We start from the raw sequence: 13,742 nt of genomic DNA, 5'->3' as shown, positions 1-13,742 counted from the left end.
TAGCAATTTATGAAAATGAAAGAAGATTTCTTTTTTGCTGCCATGCTTTGCTGTTTGGTCTTTTGGCAAGAGTTTCTGCAATAAGTCTGAAAACTGGGTTAATTTGAGGAAGTTCCAGAAATTAATTTACTACTGCTGTGGGATGAAAGCTCTGTTGTGTGTCTAACATGTCTAAAATGAGCTGCTTTCACACATTTAAAGAAGTGGAACCACTAAGACGTGGTGTTTCATAATATTTCTAGCAATTCATGTTATTCCATCAATCTGTTTAATGAGCCTAAAGATGTTCGTACAAATTTATGGGATAGTATAATGTGCGATGAAGTTCAGAGGTGACATTTTGATGACAAAATAAAATGTCATGTTAGCTTAATCAAAACAATATTGTGATGGCAAAATTAAATGGTATCAATGTGAATATATTTTAGCATGATGTCAAAACAATGTGCCATCTAAAATCCATGGAGATGCTATTTTAATGTCAAAATGAAAAATTGTCAACACAAGTCATTGGAGGTATTCTACTGAAAGAACAAAAAAGTTATATCAATTCAACTTGGTATCATTATAATTCCCCCTTAAAGACATATGACATGTTAAATGGTATTTATTACAGTTTTTCCTTGTATTTGCAGCCAAAAATGTAAATTATACCAATTTAAAACAATTGGAAACTGGCATCTACTAGAACAGTTACTAGTACTGTGGTATGAATGAACTAAAAACAGGCAGTTATTGCTTTGTTTTGCAAAAGAGTTTTTTTTGTTCTGCTTGTATTCACTCAGACAAAGGAATATGAGACTTGATTTATTCCAGTGAAACCTTTTTTCTTCTTGATGTCCACATTACATAGTCAAAAACCTGCAAAGCTCTATATTTGAGCAGATAATATGACAGAACCCAGAGTGGGTGAGGCTTAGTTGAAAGTAGGTGGAGTTGCAGATGAGCTCTTAATAATAATAATAATAATAATAATAATAATAATAATAATAATAATAATAATAACAAAAATAACTTTATTTTTGTATCCCGGCTCCATGTCCCTGAAGGGACTTGGGGCATCTTACATGGGGACGAGTCCAACATTATAACAGTATAACGGAAACATTGAACCAACAACCAATAAACCTGAAATAACAATCAGTTTCTGAGCATAGGTGTGCGGACTGGTGCAAATCAATTTTGAGGATACAGCTGATGGATAAAGTGTATAAGTCAGACAGCAAAATTAGGAATGGAGGGCAATGTAACACGGGTAGAGAACAGTAGTATAGTGCCAGACCGAGATTGTATGTCCTAGTTGGGGCCAAGTTATCTAGGGGATTGTCTAGTTTGGGGTTTGTAGTTGGATGAGGCACTAAAGCTGTTTGACTGAGGAATTGTCAAGTTTTCTCCCTAAACTTCAAATCCCAGGATTCCAATGGATGGAACCATGGGATGTAATGTGGAGATATAGCTCTACAACTGTGTAAGGCCATAGGTATTTTCCTTAGCCAAGTGTTCTCCTTCCTCAGCCATTATGAAAAGTAAATAAATCCCAAAACCCATTTAAGAAAAAAATAAATCGTACAGCTTTATATAAGCAAAGGATAAGATGGAAATGTGTGTAAAATTAACTAAAATCCAAAAACTAAGACTGAGAATCTTAAATAGCCAAAAAGTTCACATGCCCCAATTTTATCCAGTATTGACAAGAGGGTTAATCTTGGAGCATTGCAAAGCTGTATTCAGTCCTCATTTGCCCTTTTCAAGGGACCAGATGTGATCTACAATCTGATTGGACTTCTGGCAAAGGGACAGTGGATTACAAATGCATGTCAGAGTGCTCCATTGTATTAAAACATGCTTTCCCCAGCTAAATAAGAGATAATTTGTAGGACATATTGGATTCCTCACCATCTCCTAAAAATAGATTATGTAACAGATTACAGGCAAGGGAATTGTTCTGGGTATGGGAAAGTCAGCCCCCAGTTTCCATTCCTGAGGTCTCTGGCATTCGGTTTCTTCATTTGTATGTTCCCATGACAAATTTGGGCAAGAATCTCAACTGGGGGAACTGTTTTGAAAGTGTCCTAACATGGGAAAAATATTTATATGAATGAACCTTGATGTGTTTCTCCCTGTATTCATTCACAGATTTCCAGATTATTTCAAATTATTTTATCTAGTGAAACCTGGGAAAAAGCAAAATAGTCTTTCTTCACTGTCATTGTTTCACACAGCTGGAAAAAGCATTGGTGGCCCTAGCTTAAACTTTCCCAGCTGGATCTATTCTGCTACAAAATGGAGACTGGGGGGGGGGGGGGGGGAAGCAAAGCAAAAATGGACAGCCATAGCCTGATCTGTAATGTTATGAAAAGCCTCTGGAGCAGATTTCTTGTGATAGACTTATATCTCTTTGGGCACCAATCCAGTTTTTAGTCAGGTGTCACAAAGTTTTATGAATTTTGACATGTCAAAATATCAAACACCTGGTCACAAATGCATTTTAGGAGACTGGAACTGGAATTATACAATTTGCACATTCTTTATTTGGAAGATTTTATTTATAAAGATAATTATTATACACAAGTGTTTCCCTCTTTTATTTCTTGCTGCTCTAACGTAACATTCTACTTTGGCTTTCATTTCAGTTATAGTATCTAACAATGTGCTCTGTTCTTCTTTTCAAGGCAATTAATGTAACATATAATGCATGTTATTTAACTAATATTTATAGTAATGTATAGGTTGACTTCATGTATATGTCAAGGGCAGATTTTGAGGTCAAAAATATGGATTTTGGTACAACCTATGGGTTTTTCGAGGCTACTTCTGTAGAGAGGGGAAAGTGCCAGGGCCATCTCAGATGGTTGGTCACCCATGGCTGTCACAAGTACTATTTTCCACCTGTTCATTCAAAAAGGTCAGAACTTGCACTACAGTGGAGAGAGTAAAGGGGTCAGTGCTTCATCTGTCCATGCGAAGCAGGGGAACATAGAACTGAACGAAACATGTAGCATGGAGCTGGAGCTGATAGAGGGAGCTCATCTGCGCTCTCCCCGGGTGGGATTCGAACCTGGTAGCCTTCAGGTCAGCAACCCAACCTTCAAGTCACAAGGCTTTTATCCCCTAGGCCACCGGAGGCTCCGACATGAAATAAAAGTGCTTCATCTGGGTTCTCCTGGGACAGACAAAGGCCATGCCTTTCACCACTTTACTAAGAGAAAGTTAAGATACAGTAAGTACATTGACCCATGGTTGAGTAGTCCCAGTTTTGGGAGTTGACTTTTTCTGATTAAAATTTCTAGACTTATACATGAGCATACTACATACAGTAACCCTATTTCTCCCAAAATAGGATCCAGGGCAGTTTACAAACTTTTGTTCATGAGAATAGTTTGAAAGGTTGACAAAAAGGGTAAATAGCTCAAGTCAAAAATTGCCTCTCAGAATATTGATCCATTTAGTTCAGTTTTGTTAGTGGTAGAGTTCCAAGTTTTCAGGGAGAAAAAAATCTTTGTCAACTCCCTGGAGGTACTAGGAAGTGAAGCTTAAGTATGCATTTTTGAGTCCTTGTCTAAAAACTAAGCTGCGCATTGCTCCATCTCTCTGCTTTTTTATTAATCTTGGTGGCCTTCTCTGTACTTTGATTGAGAACTGTTCCATGAAATATTTTCAGTCATCAGACATTATTTACACTGTTAACAGGCTTCAGAAACCATCCATCTTGTAACTGTGTCAAAGGTTTTATTGTTGCAGAGAGTGGGTTGTTTTTAGGGGAGAAAGTCCCTTGTTGAATATTTTGATTATCTCATGTTTACTGTGGGGCCCAAACTCTTTGCTTCTTCTTTTTCATTTCCCTCTTTAGCACAGTGAAAAGAGTGGGACATTTTCCCTCTCTCTTTCTCTCTCTTGTGAGCTGTGACAGGCTAATAAGGAAGAATGATGGTAGCAATAAAAGGGGGTCTTGGGTGCATTCCTCAGATTTCACTGTTGTAAAATGATGGCCCTGTTACAAAATGACCACATAGGAACTCAAAGTGAAAGCCTCGTCCTGCACATTGGGAGGGTGTGTAATGGTGACCTCCCTCCTGGCCATAAAACATGTACAGGATTCTGAGCTGATCACATCAAAACCCTAGTGTCGCATTAACAGCTTTGGAGAGCCCCCTTTTAACCCAGAGAATAGAGCTGTGTGTTTTTAATTTGCAATGATTTACTGCATTGAAATGGGTGTGAAATGCACAACAAATCAGAGTGTCAAAAGTGGGAAGTGAATTTTATCAGCTGGAGGAAGTGCAGGCTCTGGGGGAATTAGCATAACTTTCTCGTAATTTTGTTCACATTCAGAGGATGGGCAAATCTGTTCTGAAAAGTAAAATCAAAGTGACAGAAAACTTCCTAAGCAGCTAATTTTATGCATGCTCACACAAACTGACATGTTTTCTGGGCTTTAAAGCCACCTTTGCATGGAAATTTAGCCATTGTGTGCATATCTATGACCTAGGCAGAATGTGAATGGATCTGCTTTGTCATATTAAGTTGATCCGTGGGCTTAGCTTATGGGAAGAAAGTGAAGGTTTTAAAGGATATATACATATATTTATGTATTCATCTTGAAAATGTGAACGAATAAACAGGGGATTTGAAAAAACATTTCTACATATAGCAAAAAGACATAGCATATTCGGAGGTATTTGTGAAATGAACTTTTTGATACTTCAACAGTCGAGAAGCTCTGCTTGTTAGAGGGAGTAACTTGGCATGCATAATCAATTTGAGGCAATGGGTTCAGCCTCTGAAAAACTGAATTGAGGTGCTTTCCGAGCATAGTGAGTTTTGGCAGGTTACTGTGGATTTGTGGCTTCTCTGTTGAATGTAAGACTGAGAAGCCATCTGATGAAATTAAATGAAGGCAGTGTTAAAATTGTTCTTATCTATACACTAGTAATTGAAAAAGAGTCATTTATATTTTATATTATTTCATTGATCTAGACACTATACATCTTTTGGGCTGCATCAAAAGTAGTATAGTGTCTATGTCAAGGGAAGTCATGGTGCGTCTCTATTCTGCTTTGGTCAGACATCACCTGGAATACTGTGTCCAACTCTGGACACCACAGTTTAAAAGAGATATTGATGAGCTGGAAGGTGTCCAGAAGAGGGCAACTAAAATGGTCTGGAGACCATGAATCCCTATGAGAAGCAACTTAAAGAATTGGGTATATTTAGACTGCAGAAGAAAAGGTTGAGAGGAGACATGATAGCCATGTTTTAATATGTGAAAGGATGCTATAAGGAAGAGAGAGCAGGGTTGTTTTCTGCTGCCCTGGAGGATTGGATTCGGGGCAATGGGTTCAAATTACAGGAAAGGAGATTCCACCTGAACATTAGGAAGAGCGTCCTGACTATAAAAGCTGTTCAGCAGTGGAATTCACTGTCTTGGAATGTGATGAAGGCTCCTTCTTTGGAGGCTTTTCGACAGAGGCTGGATGACCATCTGTCAGGGATGCTTTTATTTGGCTTTTCCTGCATGGTCTCTTCCAGCTCAATAATTCTATGATTATATACATATATAGCTTGTTGTTTGTTTCTGAGCAAAACAGAAATAAGGAAATTCTAGCGTATTCTGCACACCTTGATTCTAAACAAAATATATCCTCTTGAAAGTAAATAGCTTAATCTGGATTGACTCAACAGAATGCAAGAAAAAAAGTTCTGTTTCACTTTGGATTTTATTTATCAATTTATGTACTTTTCTGTGCCCAACTCAGGCAAACTCTATGTTCCAAGTATTTGATAAGAGGTTATTAAAAAAAACCATATGTTTGAAGGACATTAATCCCAACAGGGTGGAACCATTAAAATGAAATAAAGCTTTTCAGTGTAATCTAGATTCATATATTACAAAACTAATATAGATTATGTAATTTCACGGTCATCATTTATCATCTTTGATTAAAGTAGTTAATATGGATAGGAAATGGCTGGCTACCAACAGTAGGACCACTATAGTTATTTCCTAAAATTCACCAATTGTAACACCTTTATATGGAGGGGTGGGCTAAATGTGGATCAGGAGCTACATATAGCCAGGAATAGATTTCTCATTGGGCTGCCAGTTTGGCATAGGGCTATTTCGCCCATCTTCAGGAAGGATGAGGCACCATATACTTCCATCAAGAGGGGCTAAGTTTCCTGTCCTCACCTTCCAACCGTAGAACTGTGATGGACTATTACTCTCAGAAACCACAAGCCAGCATTCAGAGTCCCCCAGGTTTGCTAGGAGAGTCTGGAAGTTGCAGTAAAACATTTCCTTTTCCAAATTCTGGGAAATGCTTGACCTCTGTATGCAACAGTTGTTTCCAAAAGATACCAAATCCATCTGAACATATTTTGCATGAATTGAAAAAAAAATATCAAGGATATGCATTCTTTTGCTATACAATGCAATTTTCCAGGCTCTGGTTTGATACATTTTAATAGTTTTGATCTCTATGTAATATGCTACTCCTAGCCAACAATGTGCATCCACCTATAACTCATTTTTTATGTTTATTTTTGGTTTCGGTACCTCTTGGAAACAAACTCCACAGTTTAACATGAACACTAGTTTTCTGCAGCATCTTATAATGTCTACACCTTTTATACAATGAGACCTCAACAGTATCAATTGATATGTGTGTGTATTCCTGACAGACCCATAGCTGCTATGAGTAAACACTGTTTGGACAGAGAGGAAACTGGTCCATTGAATGTAACAAAAGCTTTTACAGTGGATTAACATTGCTCTGCATTCTCTTCTTTACATACGTTATCCAGCTCAAGCAATGATGACTGAGTTCCAATTTAATATATACACAGCTTGCTTTGAACTTTGGCAAGCATTCATTCTCCAGGCTTAACACATTGCCAGAAGAGTGCAGATGCCATTAATAGTCAATAAGGCAGTCTTTTTAAAATTCTCTGGCACAGTCTTTCCTTTTCCCCCCTTTCTACCTGTGGATGCAAGATACGGTATGTCATGGCTTTTTTTAAAAAAGGAACATACATTGTACATTTCTAATGTGCTATCTGACCGTGAGAAGATCTAATTAACACAACAAGTTGGTAATATTTGCTGACTACATTACTAGTATTTATAACCCAATTATCAAGTTTCATTCACATATTACAGCTATTATCTATAGACCTATATAAGTAGAAAAATGTGTGAAATGTCTATCCTGTTACCCTCAAACACATAGAAACACACTGATTTTAGCACAGACAAATTCCAGGTACAGGTTGACTAGCCTTGATTTGAAATGTTTGGAATCACATTTTTTTTGGATTTCAGATTTTAGAATAGCTGCAATTGCATAGATATACATAATGAGATATTTTGGAGATGGGACCCAATTCTGAAAACAAAATTAATGTATCTTTCATATATACCTTATACACATAGCCTAAAGGTAATCTCATACAATATTTTCGTAATTTTAAGCATGAAACAAAATTTGTGTACACTGAATTGTCAGAAAGCAGAGGTGTCACTATCTCAGCCACCCATGTGAACAATTTTATATTTTGTAGTGTTTAAGATTTTGGAATTCCCAATTGCCCTGTAACAAAATGGTTAGTTTGCTAATCTTTCTGTTATTGTAACTATGGCTGGGAGTAGATTTTCTTTCCTTTCCTTTCTCAGATATTTTTTCCATCAAAGCTTTAGTCATTCCTTTTCAGTAGTTTGCTTGTATCCACTTTATCACACTGACAATCTGTCCCTTCTGAAAGGATTACAACTCCGTACTTCAGCGCATGACATCATAGTGAGATATTGCTTAACGATCTGAGACTCTTAACGGCCATTGCGGTGGCTTCTTGTTACTGAAAATATGTGACAGCTCTGGCCTATATGAGCTTTGCTTACGCTGCTCTTTTTGGGCCCTTGCAGGCGATTTCATGTCTTGTAAGTAGCATTCATTAAACTGCTGAGGGTGCATTTAACAATGTGTAGTTGGCGGGCGTCAAGGACTAGGGTTGGGGCAAACTCACCCCCTCAGCAATTGTAATTTGTTATGAATTCCTCTGCTACATATTCACATATTCAACTTCCTTCTCTTGAGATCTTGGCATGCATCTAGAAACTGCCACAGGCAGATACCAGCAATTGTCTCTTGGTTAGAATTAAGAAAAATTAAGTGAATGGGAAGCATTTGCTTATTGAGATCCCCCTTCTTAATAAAAGGATTTGAATCTTAATGCATAGCCCCCTTTAGATTAGACTGACTAAATCAGCAGTTAAATGATGTGTCAACACATGGATGCATCCATTGATATATCTGGGAAGTACTGATCAATGGTGTAATGTAGCATATAGAATGTGGGGAAATGTTGTGTGCAACAGTGGTATCAACAAACACTCAACTACCCACCTCAGCAATATAAAATTAGTTATGCCTATGGGCCTCATTGTGGATGTTTGTTATTCAAATGAAGAATGCATTAAAATCAATTTAACTTCAGAGTTTTAGTTAAGATAAGTTTTCTGAAAGGGTTCACTTCAGTGATGTTAATATGGAGAAGCATTGTGCCCCCCTTCCCCTGAAAATAAGAATTCTGCTTCCTTAAATTTCTAGCATTGGATTCATCTGAAATTTTTGATATACAATCTAGGAATTCAAAGGGAAAAAAGCAGAAATGGGCTAACAGAACAAATATAACAATTCCAGATGTGAATAACTTTTGGTGTCTACCTCCCTGTAATGCTAGAAATAGGGTGGCTGAAGGAAAATAATTCTGGGAGAGACAGAATTTGGAGAGCAACAGTTTCATTTTTGCACTTATGACAGTTATCCTCCTGGTTCACCTTTTCCTCATCAATGCCATTGTTGCTTGTTTGTCCATTCTCTCTCTCTTTCTTTGCCTGGGACCAGTCAGCACAATTGCAGAAGGAGAAGGCAAACAAGTAGAGGACATACTTCTGTCTCTTTATTCTTGTCACTTGCTTGCTAGGAGATAGTAAGTGAATAAGCAACAACAGAATAGGAGGAAAACAATAGGGGCAGAAGGTCCTGGTCCTCCTGCGAGAGTATAAGCCATAGTAATCCCAACCTCTAATGCCAGCTCTGATGAAAAATCTATTTGACTTGGCTAAGATGGTTGTTTTCAAATTAAATAATGCCATTCAGAAAAGCCTTTTGACATGAAACACCAAGAGAAAAGGTGACTAGAAGTTAATAGAGTTGGGGTTCTGTTCTGATGGTTTTCTGCCTGGAGACCCTCGAAACCCTAGAGTCAGTCTTGAGATTTCTTCTCAGCTGGTATTCACATTTTGCACAGTGGTCTATCTAGGTCATTCTTGACCTTGTAGTTAATAGGAGAATCCTTTTAGACAAACAGACTGATGAGACATTTCCCTTCTCGCTGCATGCTTCCAAACAATTGCATCTTTTCTAACACCTTCCACATACCTGACATGTCAAAGCAATGAAGCAATTTGTGTAGCCTGGTCTTAAAGGAGGTAGGGGAGAGATGTTACAAGCTTGTGTTTCATTTCAAACTCACATAAAATCACTAGGGTGCCTTAAGAAGTGAAATAGAGTTTATGGCTGCAGTGTATTGTCTTTTTGTTGTTCAATGCTAAACATGTTTATTTGGAAATAGGCATAATTTTCAATGCAACAGTAATCGAATTATCTGTAACTAGTTTTATGCACACACTTCCTTTTCCTTTTAGATAAATACATTCCAGCATCCCAGTTGCCATTGCCATGCCATGGCCAAACAGATCTAATACTGGTGCTTTCCTTCTACTCATTGTATGGCAAAAAGAAAGAACTAATGTCAAACCTGCTGGGCTGTGGCATGCCCATGACAGCCATGGAACCTTTGCCCCAATATTAGGATTTGTCCAGTAATTTTTACTTGACCCACAAAAAATAAAACAAAATACTGCATTGCAAATATCTATAGCATAGCTCAAAGGTAATTCCACTGAGTTCAAAGGGTTTTGCTCCAGAAGACAGTGTTCATGAGACTGCAGCCTTCTTCTCTGTTCCTGAGAGCGCGTATCCCTGATGAATGCTGGAGTAGTTTCCACTTGGTGAAATCTACCATATGCCCATTAACCTTTTAATGCTATCAAGCTGATCAGTTCAAAGGACTTGTCAGAAACAGGCCTGAAAGGTGACAGGATCCTATTGACTGAGAGAAATAATCCAATATTGCCGTCTCCAAATTATAGTGAGGAGCCCACAGAGATGGAAGGTCTGACAGCAGTGGGGTAGCTGAAGTAAGTAAACAATTATCTACCATGTTGATTCAATATTAGAAGACCTCATAAAAAGATTTCTCTGCATTTTAAATTTTAAAAGAATAGCACAAAATCTTTGGTATTTTTTAAATACCTTTTAAAATCATAGTAGTCCTTTTCAAATTTGCTTTGGATGTGGGCCAGATTACAGCATTCATTAGATTTTAGATTGCTGCAGTTGTTGATTGTGAGAATTTGATACATTCAGTGGTAATATGTCAACACAAAAATAAGGTAGATTTTTGTGGTTTATGTCAGTTTGTATACTGTCCTGTTTCATTGCTCAGTGGAAATGAAGCTTCTGCACCATCTCTGAGGGAATCCCATGCAGGATGCTTTACTGGTATCCAGCCTTCTTACCATGCCTACCATTGGTATTAATAGCTCTTAACTAATTTTGTGTACATCATATACCCCGTATAACATTTACACACACATAGTACTCTGATATAGCATCTTAATGCAATTATATTGAAGGGTGAGTTTAAACATTTCAGAAAATGGACATTTTTGACTGGGAATGCTTGATATTAGTTACAGAAAGGGGTTGATGGATGGATAGTTGGATGGATGGGCAGACAGGTGGGTAAGCAAACTGTCCTGAAACCATCAAACAAATTGATGATACTTATAATAATTCCTTCAAGTAAGCCTCAAAGAGACCTTCTTTAGCACAGTTCTTCATTTCCTTTAATTCCAACCTCAGGTTTACTTGGACCCTTCAGCTCACTTGCTTTTGCAGTTGAAAGTATTTTCTTTAACATGCTGAGATTTGCCATGGGCCAAATACTTGCAGTGCTTTGCAATGATTATCTTCAAACCCACTGAGAGGTTTCTGGATGAGCTGTACAGCTAGGCAGTTCACAATTCTTCAAACAATTTCACCAAGGCTCCTTCCTTAACTTATTTCATGTCATCAACCTAATAAGATGCATAACTTCTTCCCAAACTTTTGCTAAGGTTTTGGTGGGCACCTGCCGGAATATTTTTAACATATATTTTTTACAGGGAGCAAATGGGCTTTATGGGCTTTGCTCTAAAATGTTGACTGTGAGCACTTTGGCAGATCATGCTTATTGCCTAGGTACTTGCTGCGTGAAGAAAAATACTGTTGTTGTTTCTGTATGAAGCATTAATCTTCCTTCTCCCTGTGTCACTCTTTGCCACAGATCAGCTCCCAGCAATCATGACCGGATACAACGTCTAAGGCAAGAATTTCAGCAAGCAAAGCAAGATGAAGATGTGGAGGACAGGAGGCGGACATACAGTTTTGAACAGCCATGGGTAACTGTCCAATGTATTCGTCTCTCTGCATATACCACAGGGCAAACGTCAATTGGTCTGTCTCTTTCCATAGTCTCCATACCTGCTGAAAGAAGACTTTGACACAGTCATGCATGAGTCATGCATGAGCCCCCAGATGGCGTAGTGGACTAAGTGACTTGAAGGTTGGGTTGCTGACCTGAAGGCTGCCAGGTTCGAATCCCACCTGGGGAGAGTGTGGATGAGCTCCCTCTATCAGCTCCAGCTCCATGCGGGGACATGAGAGAAGCCTCCCACAAGGCTGGTAAAAACATCAAAACATCCGGGCGTCCCCTGGGCAACGTCCTTGCAGACGGCCAATTCTCTCACTCCAGAAGCAACTCCGGTTGCTCCTGACATGAAAAAAACAAAAACAAAAAACTTGTTACTTATAGTAACTGCACGTGCAGCACGAATTATATGGTTCTAAAATTGCAGCTGCAAAAACTGTTGCTGCCATGTTATTCATGGAATAAGAAAATCAAAATGTAAAAAAAAAAGTTGGATCTATACTAGCCACCCAGGTTATTCCCGGACACAGCTCAAGGCTTTGAAGCACTTCTAGAAAACCAGTGATCCTCCATTTGTAGCTAGACTCTGGTTCCTACTAGCCCTAGACAACCTGTGAAGTGCTCTGAGCTCATGAGAGTAGTGATTTCTCAACTCCTTGAGGGCCACAGGCAGGACACTTCACCATTAGATGTGGTAAAGTATCTCCCACAAACAACAGAAAGCTAGACATTGCAAATCACACTTCTTCCCCTTTCTGGGCAGCTGTCACTGCTGTTGTCATTCCAAAAAGCAAGGTTGAGCACATCTCCAATGCCTAGCTTTGGTAGATACTTACAGAGCCACGCACAAGCACAATCTTCTAGGCTATCCCACCCAAAATGCCTGAATACAAGGAAGATCCCTTGTTTCAGGCTGACAGACTATCTGGGAGAATGCCACAGCCCTCTTCGTGGAGTCTACCCATCCTTTCTTTCCCAGGGTAAGAGAGGTCAGGCAGCAGTGTTGGCAGTGTTGGGAGCCAGCAAAGATGTGGCTACTCATCTCAGACAGCAAGTGAGGGTGCTTTACCACTGGCCACAGGATGTCAGCTCTAGTCTGCTGGCTACAACTGTCCAAGGCATATTTACAAGCTCTTTCTGGGACCATTGAGGAGGAAAGCTTCTGAAAGCCTATGTTCTGCCATTGAGTTGTTGCTATTTTCTTGTCTCATTTCAGCTGTTATCCCTTGTTGTAAAACCAAGGCAATGTCATAATAATATTAATAATAAAATGTATCTCTTACTCATATTTTCCATTGAGTGGAGTTGAGAACAACAAATTAAAATACTGCAATGAATAGGCACACAATACAGTTAAAAATACAGGCATACCAATTTAACATATGTAAAGCCATGTGACCTTTAAACTGCTAACTCTTCCCTTCCCCATCTGCAACCCAAGGTTCCTAATTCCATTTTGTATTGTGTTCTGCCATCTGCCCATCCTGTAAAAAGTATTGTCTGCTCTGTTACAAGCTGGGTCAAACTGATGCAGACTAACATGTCTGTCATTAAGTTTATGTCTGTTGGGGAATTGTGTAGGCATTATTTACAAGAACACAATGCTTTGTTTGTTTAAGCTGCAGAATTTCAAATACATTTGAAAGCATGTAAGTTATTTACACCAAACAGCTTTCCTGAAATACGAATTTCTTTTAAAATGCATTAAAAACAAATAAAAGTATAACCTTACAAAACAAGGTCTATATCAGGAGTTAGCAAGAAAATACTGCCAAAACACGAAGGGTGCCAAGGAAATATTGTTCTTCGAATCCCTCCTAACACAAAGATAAAACATGGAGTTGGTTGGTTTGTTGGTTGGATGTATGGTTAAAGAGATGGTGTGTAAATCAGTTTCTACCATTGTTGTCACAGAATCAGAATGGAAAGAGATCACAAGGGCCATCCAGTTCAACCCCCTGCATTTTATAACAAAAATATTTTTGGGGTTTTTTTGGGGGGGGGGGGTTTAAACTAATTTGCGTAATGAAAGAAGTCCAGATAAAACCACTACCATTAAATATACCAATAATCATCCATAATCATTTAAAGAAAATGATATATGTCTATTTGATGTCCTAAGGCTATGGAGGAATTTTTATGGGAGA

The 13,742-nt window shown here is 38.5% G+C and overlaps 1 protein-coding gene across 1 annotated transcript in view; it reads left to right on the top strand.

Moving 5' to 3' along the window:
• Positions 1 to 13,742, top strand: part of pard3 (par-3 family cell polarity regulator) — a gene marked incomplete in the record, with an annotated part of 618,554 nt that overhangs the window by 588,863 nt on the left and 15,949 nt on the right. The window contains 1 exon segment of the mRNA XM_062984552.1: positions 11,452 to 11,566. Coding sequence (XP_062840622.1) covers positions 11,452 to 11,566 — 115 coding nt within the window.

Source organism: Anolis carolinensis, chromosome 6 (genome assembly GCF_035594765.1).
Source record: "Anolis carolinensis isolate JA03-04 chromosome 6, rAnoCar3.1.pri, whole genome shotgun sequence".
NCBI lineage: Eukaryota > Metazoa > Chordata > Lepidosauria > Squamata > Dactyloidae > Anolis > Anolis carolinensis.
The sequence above is the reverse complement of the archived record's forward strand: the minus strand, read 5'-3'. Positions and strand labels throughout refer to the sequence as shown.